Source organism: Pan troglodytes, chromosome 12, assembly GCF_028858775.2.
Source record: "Pan troglodytes isolate AG18354 chromosome 12, NHGRI_mPanTro3-v2.0_pri, whole genome shotgun sequence".
NCBI classification, from domain to species: Eukaryota; Metazoa; Chordata; class Mammalia; order Primates; family Hominidae; genus Pan; species Pan troglodytes.
This window is the reverse complement of record NC_072410.2, coordinates 61,744,268-61,759,686: the sequence shown is the minus strand read 5'-3', so window position 1 is coordinate 61,759,686 and position 15,419 is coordinate 61,744,268. Positions and strand designations below refer to the sequence as shown.

The window sequence follows — 15,419 nt, the reverse complement described above, 5'->3', positions numbered from 1 at the left end:
GTCGGAACAACTCTTCCTAATTTCCATGGTTCTTGAGTGCCAGAAGGCCTGCTAAGAAAGAAAGGTTTCTGTCTTGTCTCTCCACTATCAAGTTCTCCACCAAGAAAAAAAGAGCAAGTTCTGACAAAGACCGCATTTGAAAGGGTGTGACTGCTTTTACCAAAGTGGTGAGTCAATGGCTCCTCCTAACTCTGTGGTTTTTGATTCTTTGATTTTATTATAGAAACACTTCGTCCTGATGAGATAAGCTGTCTCCATAAGATCTGATTTTTCTCTGGTCAAAGAGACAAAAAAAAATACATAAATAAAGGATAAGGCTGAACTGTGAAGGAATCTATAAAGACATGGCTTCCACTTTAGAGAAACAGCGGGCCTTTAAATTAACAACTATCTATGGAGTCCTTTCCCCTGCTTCCTTTACCTTTAGAGTTATTCCCAGTACTTTGACCATGAGACAGTTGGTCAATGGAAATACCACGAGCCACATGTCTTTTTTGGTTTGTTTGTTTTTAGTTGACAAAAGGAAACCACTTCATTTATTCTAACATTGCACTCTGCTGCTCCCATACTGCTGAGCTTTCAGAAACACATAAACATACACATACGCTTGTTTTTGTTTTTTTTTTTAGAAATAAGGTGCTCCTGAAGAGGGGATAAGTAGTAAATTTGAAATGACTTTTTCTCAGAATGGGGAATTTAGTCAGTTTTTATAATTTTTATGCCAACTGGAAAACTAAAAACATTATTTGAAATCAACTAGTTGCATCAGTCTACTTAGGCTATGGACCATTAAAAAAGACCCTTTCACTACTTAGTCTGTACCTATGAAAATCATCTTTCAGTCCAGGCTGGAGTGCAATGGTGCAATGATGGCTCACTGTGGCCTCGACCTCCTGGGCTCAAGCAATCCTCCTGCCTTGGCTTCCCAAAGTGTTGGGATTACAGGCGTGAGCCACTGCCCCTGGCCTCAGCATTGTTTCTGAATTATCTCTATGGCTACCCTCAAACTATGAACCTATTTTTTTAATGAGTTTATTTTTCCCATGGCATTCTCAATGACTTGTACGACCCATGTGAAAGGCATAAAGAAATTTAAAAATTCATTTTGCAATCTTAAAGATATCTGTCTATATTATAACTACCATCCAAAGAACCTTACATAGTATGGCCAAAAGCCAAAGGGTCTTAGCTATAGAATCACAGATCTAAGAACTGGAGAGGCCATTGGAGATGATCTAGTCCATCTCCTCATTTTATAAATGACTTTCTTTAAGCAGGTGAATGATTTGTGTGTTTTTACCAAAATATTCACACTATAAACATTATTCTGCACTTTGCTTTTTTTCTCATGTCATAAGTGCTCCTATGAGTCATAGACATACCTCTATCTTTTTTCCCAGCATTTTTAGGTACATATGTACATACTAACATGTAAATTAAATAGGGTCATATGCTGGGTTTTGTTTTTGCTTTTGTTTTGAGACAGAGTCTCACTCTGTTCCCCAGGCTGGAGTGCTGTGGCGCGATCTCAGCTCACTGCAACCTCTGACCTCTGGGTTCAAGCTATTCTCATGCCTCATCCTCCCAAGTAGCTGGGACTACAGGCATGCGCCACTACACCTGGCTAATTTTTTGTATTTTCAGTAGATACGGGGTTTCGCCATGTAGGCCAGGCTGGTCTCAAACTCCTGGCCTCAAGTGATCCACCCACCTCAGCCTCCTAAAGTGCTGGGATTACAGGTGTAAGCCACCATGCCCGGCCTGATTTTTTTTTTTAATAGCTGTATAATATCCCAGTTTACTCTACCATTTCCTTATTGAGGGACGCTGATTTTGTTCCCAGTCTTTTTGCTGTTGATTTTGCCACTTAAAGCCCTTAAACACCATGTACATATTCTTATGCACTGGAGTTTTATTTCTACAGGACAGTTCAGTATATTTTAAATTTTTGCAGTCATTACCATGTTGTTTTTGAAAAAGGCTGAAATACTACATTTCTACTGAGAACTCTCCTCCACTCCAACCCACTGATAGGTATTATTAGTCTAAGGGGAATAAAGTGATGTCTTATTGTTACATCAACCTTTTCAAATGATTCTTGGCCACTGTTCTTTTTGCAGCTAACTGGTTCATATCCTTTGTCTATTTTTATTTGTTCTGTGTTCATATTTTTCATGATAAGTATAAATCCTATTTATAGTATCTTTTGCCATACAATTTGTTTTCTACACAATCTTCTATATGTGTATACATATACATATATATGCGTTTGTGTGTGCTTAAATCAGCAGTCCCCAACCTTTTTGGCACCAGGGACCAGTTTCTGGGAAGACAATTTTTCCATGAACTGAGGAAGGAGGGGATGGTTTTGGGATGATTCAAGCTCATTACATTTATTGTGCACTTTATTTCTATCATTATTACATTGTAATATATAATGAAATAATTTTACAGCTCACCATAATGTAGATTCAGTGGGAGCCCTGAGCTTGTTTTCCTGCAACTAGAGGGTCCAATCTGGGGATGATGAGAGACCCAGTGACGGATCATCAGGCATTAGATTTTCATAAGGAGCATGCAACCTAGATCCCTCGCACGTGTCATTTCCAAGAGGGTTCGTCTTTTATAAGAATCTAATGCCACCACTGATGGAACAGAAGACAGAGCTCAGGTGGTAATGTGAGTGATAGGGAGCAGCTGTAAATATAGATGAAGCTTTGCTGTCTCATCTGCTGCTCATTTTCTGCTGTGTGGCTAGATTCCTAACAGGTCACCAGCTGGTACCACCAGGGGGTTGGGAACCCCTGGCTTAAATCAAAACATATCATCCTCTATAGAGTCTATACTTTTATTTTTTTTCCTTAGCACTTACCAGAAACCTTTTCCTGTGTCAATAAATATTTATCTACCACATAATTTTCAATGGCTGAATAGTAGTAGTCCATTATACAGATAAGCCATTAATATTAAACCAGTTCTTTCTAGTAAGTCATCTAGGTTGTTGCAAAATATTGCCTATTTAAACAATGTGGTAACTATATGCATCTCTGTGCCCATGTATGCTCATTCCTTGCATTTGAAAGTAAACTATTTTTGGCCGGGCACGGTGGCTCATGCCTGTAGTCCCAGCACTTTGGGAGGTTGGGGCAGGCGGATGACAAGGTCAGGAGTTCAAGACCAGCCAGGCCAACATGGCAAAACCCCATATCTACTAAAAATACAAAAATTAACCAGGTGTGGTGGTGGGTGCCTATAATCTCAGCTACCCAGGAGGCTGAGGCAGGAGAATCGCTTGAACCCAGGAGGCGGAGGTTACAGTGAGCTGAGATTGTGCCATTGCACTCTAGCTTGGGCAACAAGAGCAAGACTCTGTCTCAAAAAAAAAAAAAAAGAAAAAGAAAAAAAGAAAGTAAACTATTTTTATAAGAAGAGGTGGGGGCAGATGGGAAGAAGTATGCACATGAACAGGCACTCTACCATGACATGCTCAGGTATAGGAAAATGTCACATGTGGCAAAATGCATGTGCTTTACATATATTGTCATGTGTTTTATTCATGTACTTAGTCTCAGCATCAGTTCTATTAGATAAGTGCTATTTTATATTTATTTTTGACAAATGACCAAAGATAATAATAGCATTGCCAAGTGTTTCCTATGTGCCAGGTACTGTTCTAAGTGCCTTATCTAATTAAACTCATTTAATTATTTTAACTAATTTTATAGATGAAGAAATTGAAGCAGAAAGAGGTTAAGTAACTTGTCCAAAGTCACACAGCTCAGAAATGCAGATCCAGCATTTGCATCCAGGCAAACTGTCTTCAGAGTGGGGCTCTTCCCCACTGGCCACGCTGCCGCTCCAGGGGGTTAGATGAACTGCCCAGTCCTTCAGCTAGTCAGTGGCAGAACCAGGCTTGGAACCCAGGTCTTGTTGACCCCAAAGCCCATGGCCCTGTGACTTGCTAGTAATAAATTAGAAGACAATGGGATCTTTGATAGGCAACAGAAAAATGAAATAAAAAGAATAAGCAATTTAAACTACCTTTATGTCATTTAGGAATTCAATGTCTTTCTTCTGTATCGCTTTATTTGTCCAAATTAAGGCACTGTAGGTCTTTGTCTTTTCTTCTTCACCTTCTTTCATATGTCCTATTGCCTCTCTAAACAAAAACAATTTTTAAAAGTTTGTCCGAATAAATAAAATACAAAAAAACCTTGCCCTGAATTAGCCTTTCTTTAAAAACAGTTCCAATGAGATATAATTTACATATAATTTCCCAGTTTTAACTGTACAATTCAATGATTTTTAGTATGTTTTCAGAGTTGTGCAGCTATTACCACAATCTAGTTTTAGAATACTTTCATCACCCTGAAAAAGAAACTTTGTACCCATTAGGGCCACTTCTCATTATTATTCTCCCCTAGCCCTAGACAACCATTAAGTGACTTTGTATCTCTATAAATTTACCTATTCTGAACATTTCATATAATGAAGTCATACAGTACGTGGTGCTTGGTGACTGGCTCCTTTCATTTCATAATGTTTTCAAGGCTCACCCAGCTTGCAGCATGTGTCAGTACTTCATTCCTTTTCATTACCAAATAATATTCCATTGTATGGATATATCACATTTTGTTTATTCATAGACACTTGGGTAGTTTTCTACTTCTTTGCTATTGTGAATAATGCTACTATGAATATTCATGTACAAGTCTTTGTGTGGATGTTTGTTTTCATTTCTCTTGCATATATAATATCTAGAAGTGGTTAAGATTTGCATTTCCCCAATGACTAATTATGTTGAGCATTTTTTCATATGTTAGTTGGCTATTCCTATATCCTCCTTGGAGAAATGTCTACTTAATAATTTCCCCATTTGTAGTTATGTTGTTAAGAGTTCTTTATATATTCTGGATGCAATTCCCTTATCAAGATATGTGACCTGCAACTAAAACGTCCCTTTTGAAATCATCTCCAATGAGCCTACTCTTACCTTGTGACAAGCTGCAAGTCACGTACTTGGATTTTGTTAGATGAGTTATTAATTTTCTGTAGTAGCAGAAAAAGAAAAACAATTAGCAAGTCTAGCTCAGTTACAGAATTGCAGAAACATGACGATTTCCATGTCATGAAGTGGTTTACCTGCTGAAGTTCCTTAATTTCTTGTGAAGTGAAATGTACTCTATGAGGATTCACCAGCTCAATTGCAAAGGGCCTTCCTGGCAGCACACACCCCGTCATGAAACAGAAACGTGTTGATGGAGTTAACATTTGGGCTAATGCAAGAGGGTTAGGAGGTGTGAAAAATGGGTTGAGCTCTAGAGGACTGAAAGTTTAGTGACATGACTACATCTGAGGGAGGGAAGAATGTGTGAGAAGAATCAAGGGGCTTTTTGCAGGGCTGCTAAACCCCAGCACAGGCAATATGTGAAAATGACTGCTTCCCCAAAGGCCCATGAACAAGCCTGTGTTAATTACAAAACACAGTTTAAATAGCCACTAATTAACTTAGTTACACTAATGTAAAGTTGTCACATGCAGCAATGCCCTGTTGAAATCCATCCTTCTAGCCTGATCCACTAGTGAAATGGAAAAGCTTTGGTTCCATGAGAGGAAGGAACTATAAGCCTCAAACAGTTCAGGATTAAATGTCATCATCTTTCTGGTAATGCAATAGGGTAAAATGAGAGACATGAAGGTTAAGACAGCAGAATCACTTTTTAAATGAAGATGTACATTTTGAAAACTGTACTGGTCCTTCTGAAATGTTATTAAATGAAAAAATTAATAATCAAACTTTTGGAAAAAAAATCAAGCACCTCTTTGTTAATGCACATGCAAGTCCCTTGTAACCTATAGGTATGCAATCAGGATGGCCTCTGAAGAAATGATTCCTGTTAAGGTGTATTTCATATAATTCATAAAGGGGCCTCCATAATCCACAAAGCTTCCTCCCTTGGAGAAGCTCCGGGCCTTGCTCACTTTGTTTTTCACTGAGTGACTATGCTAAGCCTGCTGTCTAGAAAGGATGATAATCAGAAAGTTAGTTCTAATCAGGTGATGCTGTTGCAGTCTTACCATTTCCTAATGTTCTCACATCTACATCTTCTCTTCCAGAGGATGAAAAATTAAAACCTTTGAAAAGCAGATAAAGAAAAAAAAATTAGAGACATCATAGCTCTAAGATATTCATTCCCAACCTTTGCTAGAAACCCAATTGAAGGTCTTGAACAATCTATAGGAGAATCCCCAGGGAGAGTCATCATCCCACCTCTAATGTCAATCTCTACTAAAAATAGTAATGCTAATAGTAAACACCATTTATTGAGAACTTATTATATGCCAGGCATTGGACTAAAAATTTTATATATATAATTTAAATTTTATTTATTTATTTATTTATTTTTAGAAATGAGATCTTACTCTGTCACCCAGGCTGGAGTGCAGCAGCGTGATCATGGCCCACTACAGCCTCAAACTCCTGGGCCCAATCAATCCTCTTGTCTCAGCCTCCCAAGTAGCTGGGATCACAAGTGCACACCAGCACACCTGGCTAATTTTTAAATTTTTGTAGAGATGAGGTCTTGCTTTGTTGCCCAGACTGGTCTTTAACTCCTGAATTCAAGCTGTTCCCCTGCTTTGGCCTACCAAAGCACTGGGATTATAGGTGTGAGCCACTGCACCTAGACCATGTACTATTTAATCCTTATTATAACCTTATAAAGTAGGTATAAAATAAAAGAACACCAAGCTTCAGAAAAGTTAGGTAATGTTCCCAAGGTCACACAAGTAAATGGCAGAGCTAGGTGTTTCTGACATTAAAATCCAACCTTAACTACCATCCCATGGGAAAGCCAAGGCTGAGTCCTGTTTGGAAGAAGAGCCCACCACCCCTCTGGCCATAAGCGTATGGTGAAAACTCTATAATCTTTCTTTCTTTCCTTAGAACAAAGCAAAAACATTCATTATTTAAGAATTAAACACCATGAAAGGAAAAGGAGGGAAAAAAAGGTTTGACTCTAAAAAGCAAATTCATTATATATGTCATCAAACCAAAGCTGGAACCATGATAAAACCAGTGTGTGCTCTACGATAAGTTGATCATCACAGACTAAAAGCTGCAAATATTGGAAGGAGAAAATTAAAAAAAAAAAATGCAAGGGGCTTACACAACAACTTTTTTAGATATAGAACTAGGCCAGGCAGGATGTAGGAGTCTGTGAACCACTAAGTCCCAAAAAACTCTCCCTTCTGTGTTTACACTCCAGTGTGAAGTTACTAATAAATCCATAGCAATATCGGTATCTTCTAATCAGAGTCAACAGACTCAACCTGTAGTGCTAACAACAGATGGATGGCCATAGTTCAATGGTGAATTCAAAAAGGGCATCTGGGAAGCTGAAGATGCAGACTCCTTGGGGCTAGGATTTGTCTTACACCTGCCCACCCCTGTCTCCCAGTCAGCCCTGTCAGGAAAACAGGGTGTCCACAGTGACTGAACAAGAACCTGTGACTGGCAGGGGTGAAGGGAATGAACAGGCCTCAAAGAAATAAGTCTACTAGTTACTGAAGGAGCAGAAATCTTAAATTCATAAGTCAGCCATAAAACTTCCCACAAATTCCAGCCCATCAGTAAGAAAGAGGTGTAGAAAGCTAGGCCCTTGAGAAGGCCACAAAAGCATTTGATTCAGTCTAAAGGAGAAGGCATATTTACTGATCTTTTAGAAAAATGTTTCAAACCAGGCTGGGTGCGGTGGCTCACGCCTGTAATCCCAGCACTTTGGGAGGCTGAGGCGGGTGGATCACGAAGTCAGGAGATCGAGACCATCCTGGCTAACTTGGTGAAACCCCGTCTCTACTAAAAATACAAAAAAATTAGCTGGGTGTGGTGGCGTGTGCCTGTAGTCCCAGCTACTTGGGAGGCTGAGGCAGGAGAATGGCGTGAACCTGGGAGGCTGAGCTTGCAGTGAGTCGAGATCACACCACTGCACTCCAGCCTGGGTGACAGAGCGAGACTCCATCTCAAAAAAAAAAAAAGAAAAGAAAAGAAAGAAAGAAAAGAAAAAAAAAAGAAAAATGTTTCAAACCTGAAAATTAAGGAAACATCCTTGGACTCCAGAGTGAGAGAAACCTGGGGGGTAAACCTGAAAACTTATTAGTGTGCAATTATAAATAGCAGCTGACAAAAAAGGAAAAGAAGCCACTCCCTTAAGTATTAGAAAATACATGCTTAAAACTTGGTTGAGTTTTTTAAACTCCCATTATGCCTTGTCTCATCCCCCTAAGAAACAGTATGAAGGGCAAGAATGATCAGGAACTGTAAGGGGTTCAGCTAATCTGCAGTGGTCTTCGTGTGCTGATGCCTGGAACACAATGCACAAGCCTTGGACAAAGGATGCTGCAAGACCCATGGCACACTTGCCCCCTGGCTGGCTCATAGCATTTATGATGGGTGGAGCTGGCTAGTGGGGGAACATGTAGTACCCCCAGCCCAGGCACTGTGGTGCCCAGAGCAACACTGGGGTAACACCACTGGGATGGCTACTTGTCACGGCCTGTGTAAACATAACACAGTGCTGTACCTTTATCCCAGATAATCGGCAGAATGTAAAAGCAGCCCTGCAAGGGGTCTCACGGGAGATTAAGACAGTCAAGGGCTTTACTGATGACCCCCTGCAGAGATGGTGGGCATCCCTAGGCTCTAGCCTACGCTGTGCCCTAGTAGACATAAGTAGCATAGCTGGGATCCTAGTGGTGATCTGTTGCTCTCTGTATTGTTGTTGTGAGTTATGGATTCAGGGCTCTGCCCTATGGCCGTGTGTCCCTGCCCAGAGGACACCCTCAGCCCAGGGGGTGGAGTATAAGGGAAATGGCTGTGTTTTAGTCAGGAGTAGACTGAGGCAGGCTTCCAGCACAGCATGACTCAGTAGGTTTGGTGCACAGGTGCACAACCCCACACATTATGTAACCATGCCACGTGAGGCACATTAGGTGATCACTCACATGAACTTGTGCTTGGCTCAGAGCCACTATTGTCTGTAAAAGATATAACTACCCTGCTGATGCTGTACATATGTCTCGTGCCTGGGCTTTTGCCCAGAGAGAGAGAATAAAGCCATGTCCAAAACTCCCTAAGATTCCTTAAGTGTTCTTTCAGCTGCCCACCACTCATCCGCCCACTCCTCTTGGTCTTCAGCTTGGGCTGGAACCTGACACTTGGCATGACAGGTGGCCCCAAAAAGAATCCAAATGAAACTTTTTGTGCTGATGCTTTATTTTCATCCCTTCATAACCTGCATAAGTCTTATGTGATAATCCATTTGTAAATACCAAATTAAGCGGGTAAAAGCTCATGGCAAAGCCCAGGGTCTTTACTGCTAAGATTTTGGAAAATATTAGGGTGCTGGAATACTCTTTTTTCCATTCAGTAAACAATTCTTAAAGACCCTTAAAGAAGGGCCACTTCTGTGATAGGCAACAAATTATAAGAGGGATGTGGTTTGAAGTGTTTCTCTTTCCTCCTTGCAAGTCAGGGAGCTGGAAGGGTCAGCCATGTCTCATCTAGACCATGTGTTTGTCATTATCAAAGCATGCTTATCTTAAGGTCTTTCAGAGAGAAGGATGGATTTCTAGCTGGTCTGTCAAAAAAAGGTTTTCTGGCTGAGTGTGGTGGTTCATGCCTGTAATCTCAGCACTTTGAGAGGCCAAGGCAGATGGATTGCTTGAGCTCGGGAGTTTGAGACTAGCCTTGGCAACATGGCAAAACTCCATCTCCACAAAAAATACAAAAAAATTAGCCAGGCATGGTGGCACATGCCTGTAGTCCCAGCTACTTGGGAGGCTGAGGCAGGAGGATTGCTTAAGCCCAGGAGCTAAAGGCTGCAGTGAGCTGTGATCACACTACTACACTAGAGCCTGGGCAACAAAGTAAGACTCTGTCTCAAAAAAAAAAAGGTTTTGTAATTATACTAGGAGCCTCATTCCAAAGAGTAATATCATTCATGCCCTGCAGTTTTTCCTGACGTGTAACACAATTTCCTGCAATTGAAATCACAAGACATTATGCTGCCTTTGACCTGACAGGCCTGTTGAGACAAGGAAAACATAAACCTGATGGAACCTGACTCATCCCATGAACCTGGGCTCGTTAATACCTAAATTCAAAAACATTACAGCTGCCATTCAGTCTTTGTAAAATGGCTGCTGTTGATTTACTTTCTCTAGGCCTGAACTTTATTCCAGGACACTTTACAGGTTAAGAGAGAAGCCAAACACTTGCCAGTGATTACTCTTGAAGAAGCACTGGATGTGGAAGATGTGTTTTAATTTCCTCATATTCCCCCAAAGAGGCCAAGGCTGAGGTGTACCAAGGTCAGGGCTTAGGTGCATTCATTTAAAGTAGTTTCAGTTGTTTTGAATTTCCCCAGGAGAGAACAGTCATTTTTTAAATTTATTTTTTATTTTTTTAGGCAGAGTCTCACTCTTTCGCCCACGCTGGAGTGCAGTAGTGCGATCTCAGCTCACTGCAACCTCTGCCTCCTGGGTTCAAGCGATTTGTGCCTCAGCCTTCCAAGTAGCTGGGACTATAGGTGCGCACCACCATGCCCAGCTAATTTTTGTATTTTTAGTAGACACAGGGTCTCACCATGTTGCCCAGGCTGGTCTTGAATTCCTGGCTGCAAGTGATTCGCCCGCCTCAGCCTCCCAGAGTGCTGGAATTGCAGGTGCGCACCACTGCACCCGGCAGAGCAGTCATCTTGAGAGAGGACAGGCAGATATTCTCGAGTGCCTTGGCTGAAATCCAGCCCAGGCCAGCGGCACCCAGAACATGATGCCATAGGCACAGGAAGCCTATGGCCAAGAGGCCCAGACTTGGTAGTGATTAACAAAATATAGAAATCTTTCCTGCCACCCCCAAGAAATCTATTCATGAATGTCAGTGTATTAAATATATGGCCAAGTGCAGTGGCTCATGCCTGTAATCCCAGCACTTTGGGAAGCCCAGGCAGGAGGATCACTTGAGCCCAGGAGTTCGAGACCAGCCTGGGCAACATAGTGAGACCCCCCAATCTCTAAAAATATGTTAAAAAATAACCGAGCATGGTGGTGCATACCTGTGGTCCCAGCTACTCAGGAGACTGAAATGGGAGGGTTGCTTGAGCCTGGGAGGTTGAGGCTGCACTCCAGCCTGGGTGACAGGCTCTCTCAAAAAAAAAAAAACAGAGAGAGAGAATAAAATATGAAGATTAGGTCAGGTGGGGTGGTTCATGCCTATAATCCCAGGACTTTAGGAGGCCAAGGTGGGCAGATCGTTTGAGCCCAGGAAGTCAAGACTGCCATAAGCTGTGATCGTGCTACTGCAATCTAGCCTAGTTGACAAAGCAAGCCTCTATCTCAAAAAAAAAAGAAAGAAAAGTATGAACATCATAACACTCACTCTCTGCTTTAAATACTGCCAACAGATGATCTGAAATTAATTCTTCCACTGAAGATTCCAGCTTCCTTTCTCCATCAATTATCCAAGGAGTTTGTGGTAGATTCCTGGAGTATTTATTATATCTCCCTGAGAAAGAAATAATCAGATAGCCTGGATGGAATGGAGTAATTAACATAGTAGGATAAAAAGAGAAGCAACAACTATAAGGGCCAATATCCTAAGTGCTACGATAGAAAACAAGGCCTATCCTTTACCTAACTAACAATCCAATTTGGAGACCTGGGACATATACATGTAGATAATTAAATAAAAAGGTTTAAAGTAACAATAAAATAGATGGGTAAATATATGATATGAATGGTACATCAAATGAGTTTGAAAGGAATGCTCAATATATTTAATTTGATTGGCTGACTAAACAAGTTATATAATATTATGAATGTACCAAGGATAAAAAAAAAACAAAAAAACACAACCAAACTTGCTTTTACACCTGATGAGTAAAGCTACAGTAAGGCAGGTAGCTTTCATTGCCCTAGGATAGGATATTATAGTCAAGGCTGAAGAGCAATTTCACTTCAGCTATTACTATAAAACAGTTGTAACTTTCAAACAAAAACTTGTCTGCCAGATTACCTTTTAGGAAAGTCAATGAACAATTTCTTTCCAGTGGAAGCCAAGTGTTTAGTCATTTTGGGGATAATAAGTTATTTTTTCAAGTTTGCTTTTATGTTATAAAATAGCCTCTGTCCTGCTGTTTTTCTCCAAACCAGTTTTGGGTCTCTGCATCTACCCATATTTCTACTTGGCCATCTCTGATGAGAACTATTAAAACCTAGGAAGTGTCATTTCCCTTTGGTATGGCATTTAAAATAACTGATCTCCTAAGTGATCCTTTAGAATGCCCACAAAACCTAAAATAAGTTTGGCTATTGATCCTACTTCTCAAGAGGGTAAACTTATTAGAATCTAATAACAGCAATAAGAATAAAATAGAACAGGAGTCAGCTGAGTTTTTAGAAAGGAGAGTACGTTCACAGTGTATGTATATTCTAGACTAAATATTTTACCAGCCACAAAAACAGCACCATGAGCACATTCAATTTCAAGAACAGCGCATACAGCCTTTGGTGAGTTTGGAGGACAAGGAAACTGCCTGCAAAACAAAATAAATTTTATAGCTATTTTCCAGACATAATATTGAATCACAAAACTTAGATGAATCAGCATTGTCTGAGACATACACAGAGCCCAAGTCTCTCTCTAACTTTTAGTTTCGCAACAATACAGGTCTTGCAGGCCTGTGGAGTAACAATTTTAACATATGAGAGTGGCACTAAGTAAATAAGGGCTCTGCTGCTACCTTTCACCTTCGGGAGGACTTATCTTCCGAGGCAAAAACTGCAATTACTTTTGCACCAACCTAATACTTTCCAATAGCCTCAAGATTTGAGGGAAAAATCCATACATAGGAAGTGGAAGCCCCTTCAGGCTCTTTAACCATTTTGCTGTCCATGGTCATGTGCAGTTTACTGCTGACTCTACCCCCCTTATCACATCATCGTTTGAAATGTATTGAAGGATCTTCTGGAAAGAAAACTTACAGTAATATTTAATAAAATGAATGTACCAAGAATTAAAATGTAAGGTTTATTGCATTTATTTTATTTTAGCATATTTTAACAAGTGAGGAAACTCATGAGCCTTCCTCTCCCTTTTCTGGAGATGAACGATACTAGGAAATACAGGACTAAGGATGTAATAGGCATAGCACTGGGCTAGAATTTCAGGACATCTGGCTCCAGGTCTACTCTATTACTAGCTTAGGCAAGTCAACTCCCTCTTTGGACACACTACCCTCTTCTAAAAGATCAAGAAGTTAGACTTGATTCGGCCGGGCACAGTGGCTCACGCCTGTAATCCCAGCACTTTGGGAGGCCGAGGCGGGTGGATCACCTGAGGTCAGGAGTTCAAGACCAGCCTGGCCAACATGGCGAAACCCTGTCTCTACTAAAAATACAAAAAATTAGCCAGGCAGTGGTGGTGCATGCCTATAATCCCAGCTACTTGGGAGGCTGAGGTAGGAGAATCACTAGAACCCGAGAGGCAGAGGTTGCAGTGAGCCGAGACTGCTCCACTGCACTCCAGCCTGGGCAACAAAGTGAAACTCCGTCTCAAAAAAATAAATAAATAAATAAGTATTTTTTTTAAAAAAGACATTAGACTTGATATTAATTTGACAAACATTTACTGAACACCACATATGCCAGGTACTGCACCATGGGTTGGAGAGATAACAATGACTAAGACACAATCCTGGCCCCTGAAATACATCATCTTGTGTCAGAGATAATCCAGCTTATCTCTAACATTCCCTTTATTCTAAAATTTCACGATGCTTCTTTGTTTCTAAACTTCTACTTACTTAAGGAAATCCTCTTCCTTTATCTTATTCAAGGCTTTCATAACTGCCATTCTAGTGAATACAGACTATATAGGGTAAAATGAGAAGAAAAGACATTTTATTATCCAGACAAGAAAACATCAGATGTGAAACACAGAACATGGCTGGAGAAATTGTATCATTTCATTATATCATTTCATATACTTAACATGGAGAAATACTTAAGCATTTCAAGAAAATAAATAAAACTTAAGCATTCATGTCAGTTCTGCAACTGGCATACCTCTGTAACCCTTCTCTTCAATCTGGTCTTTGTCTATAATAACAGGCAGATCTAGCAGAACAGGTCTTCTTCACCACACTGTCCCACCTCTCTCAAATTATGGTATAATTCAAATACAAAACATGATGACACTGTAGGAAGTGTGATTTAATTTTTTTTCCCTTGACTTCAACAGGAATTTAGATTGATTCAGCTACCTTTTCTTTCCTACATCCCTTCAGAGGCCACAGTATGTAATTTAGGAGTTGGCTGCCAGGGTAAGGGATAAAGCAGAGCCAACCTGCCGGCCCTGGCATCTAGCAACTCAGTCTCACTCACCAGCCACAGAGTAAGCAAATCCACTGTACTGAACAGAAGGGCATCTACAACAAATGTTCCACTTGGATTTTTTAAGATAAGAAAAGCCAAACTGCACAGTAGACACACTAGAACTAATTAGTGCATATATACATGGCTTACCATGATAAATCACAATTAGTTCTTCTGTTAGGAGAAATCACATTTGACTGAAAAGGATTACAGTGTAGGCAGCTCAACAGTATATCACCAAAGGAATATTTTTTTCAAAACCATATTCTAGGGAACACTATGGCATTCTATAAGATACCATAGGGTTACAACTGAAAATTAAGTGCCTGTTTGATAAGATATGAAATCTTAGGCTTGAAAAAAATCTCAAAAAGTCATTCAATTTGCTCCCAGCCATGAGGCAGGAAAACTATACTTCAGACTCTACAACTCCCACTGGCCAATGGTGTGGTGTCTATGATGCTTTAACAAAAATCTCCTTATCCTATTACTTGATGCCTATTATTATATTTCCTTAAGGGTAAATAAAATAAAACTAGGTCTTCAATGTAGATACATCTTACAGGTTATTTGGGCAGAGCTTCCCAACTGGCGTAGCAAAGCAGTGGACTATGGTTGTGCCAAGATGTTGATCTCTTTAGTTCAGAAGGGTTGCTGGGCAGGGCCTCAGACAGTGGAAACCCCAGGCCTGTTGCTACCAATCTGAAGCAACTCCATCCTGTTAAGCTCAGGGTGCTGAACAAACATGGAATGTTTTAGATGTGCCATGATATAAGAAAAGTAGGGAGGTGCTGCTTTCGGCTTGGTCTGCATTTCTAATTATTTCTGCACAGGGCATTAGGCAAATGTTACAAACTTCTTTCCCCCAGTTCTAAAAAGCCCAGCAATTAGTCAAAGCAAGAGGCAAAACCAACAGATGTACATTTGACAATGAGCTTATGTTCTTCTTAACAATCACAACAACAAAATGAATGTCAGTAAAACTG

General features: G+C 40.4%; 1 protein-coding gene across 21 annotated transcripts in view; it reads right to left on the bottom strand.

The window, feature by feature from the left end:
* Positions 1–15,419, bottom strand: part of PUS10 (pseudouridine synthase 10) — a 78,077-nt gene that overhangs the window by 8,745 nt on the left and 53,913 nt on the right. For 16 of the 21 annotated variants that reach the window (XM_063789846.1, XM_054678416.2, XM_063789842.1 and 13 more), the window contains 7 exons: positions 13,863–13,927; positions 12,508–12,593; positions 11,438–11,563; positions 6,079–6,135; positions 5,143–5,219; positions 4,994–5,049; positions 4,042–4,159 (listed from right to left, as the gene is read on the bottom strand). In XM_063789846.1, coding sequence (XP_063645916.1) covers positions 4,042–4,159; positions 4,994–5,049; positions 5,143–5,219; positions 6,079–6,135; positions 11,438–11,563; positions 12,508–12,593; positions 13,863–13,927 — 585 coding nt within the window. Of the gene's footprint in view, positions 1–2,379; positions 3,962–4,041; positions 4,160–4,993; positions 5,050–5,142; positions 5,220–6,078; positions 6,136–11,437; positions 11,564–12,507; positions 12,594–13,862; positions 13,928–15,419 lie in introns of those variants that run through there. The other 5 variants (XM_063789853.1, XM_063789855.1, XM_063789851.1 and 2 more) reach the window with 2 other exon arrangements.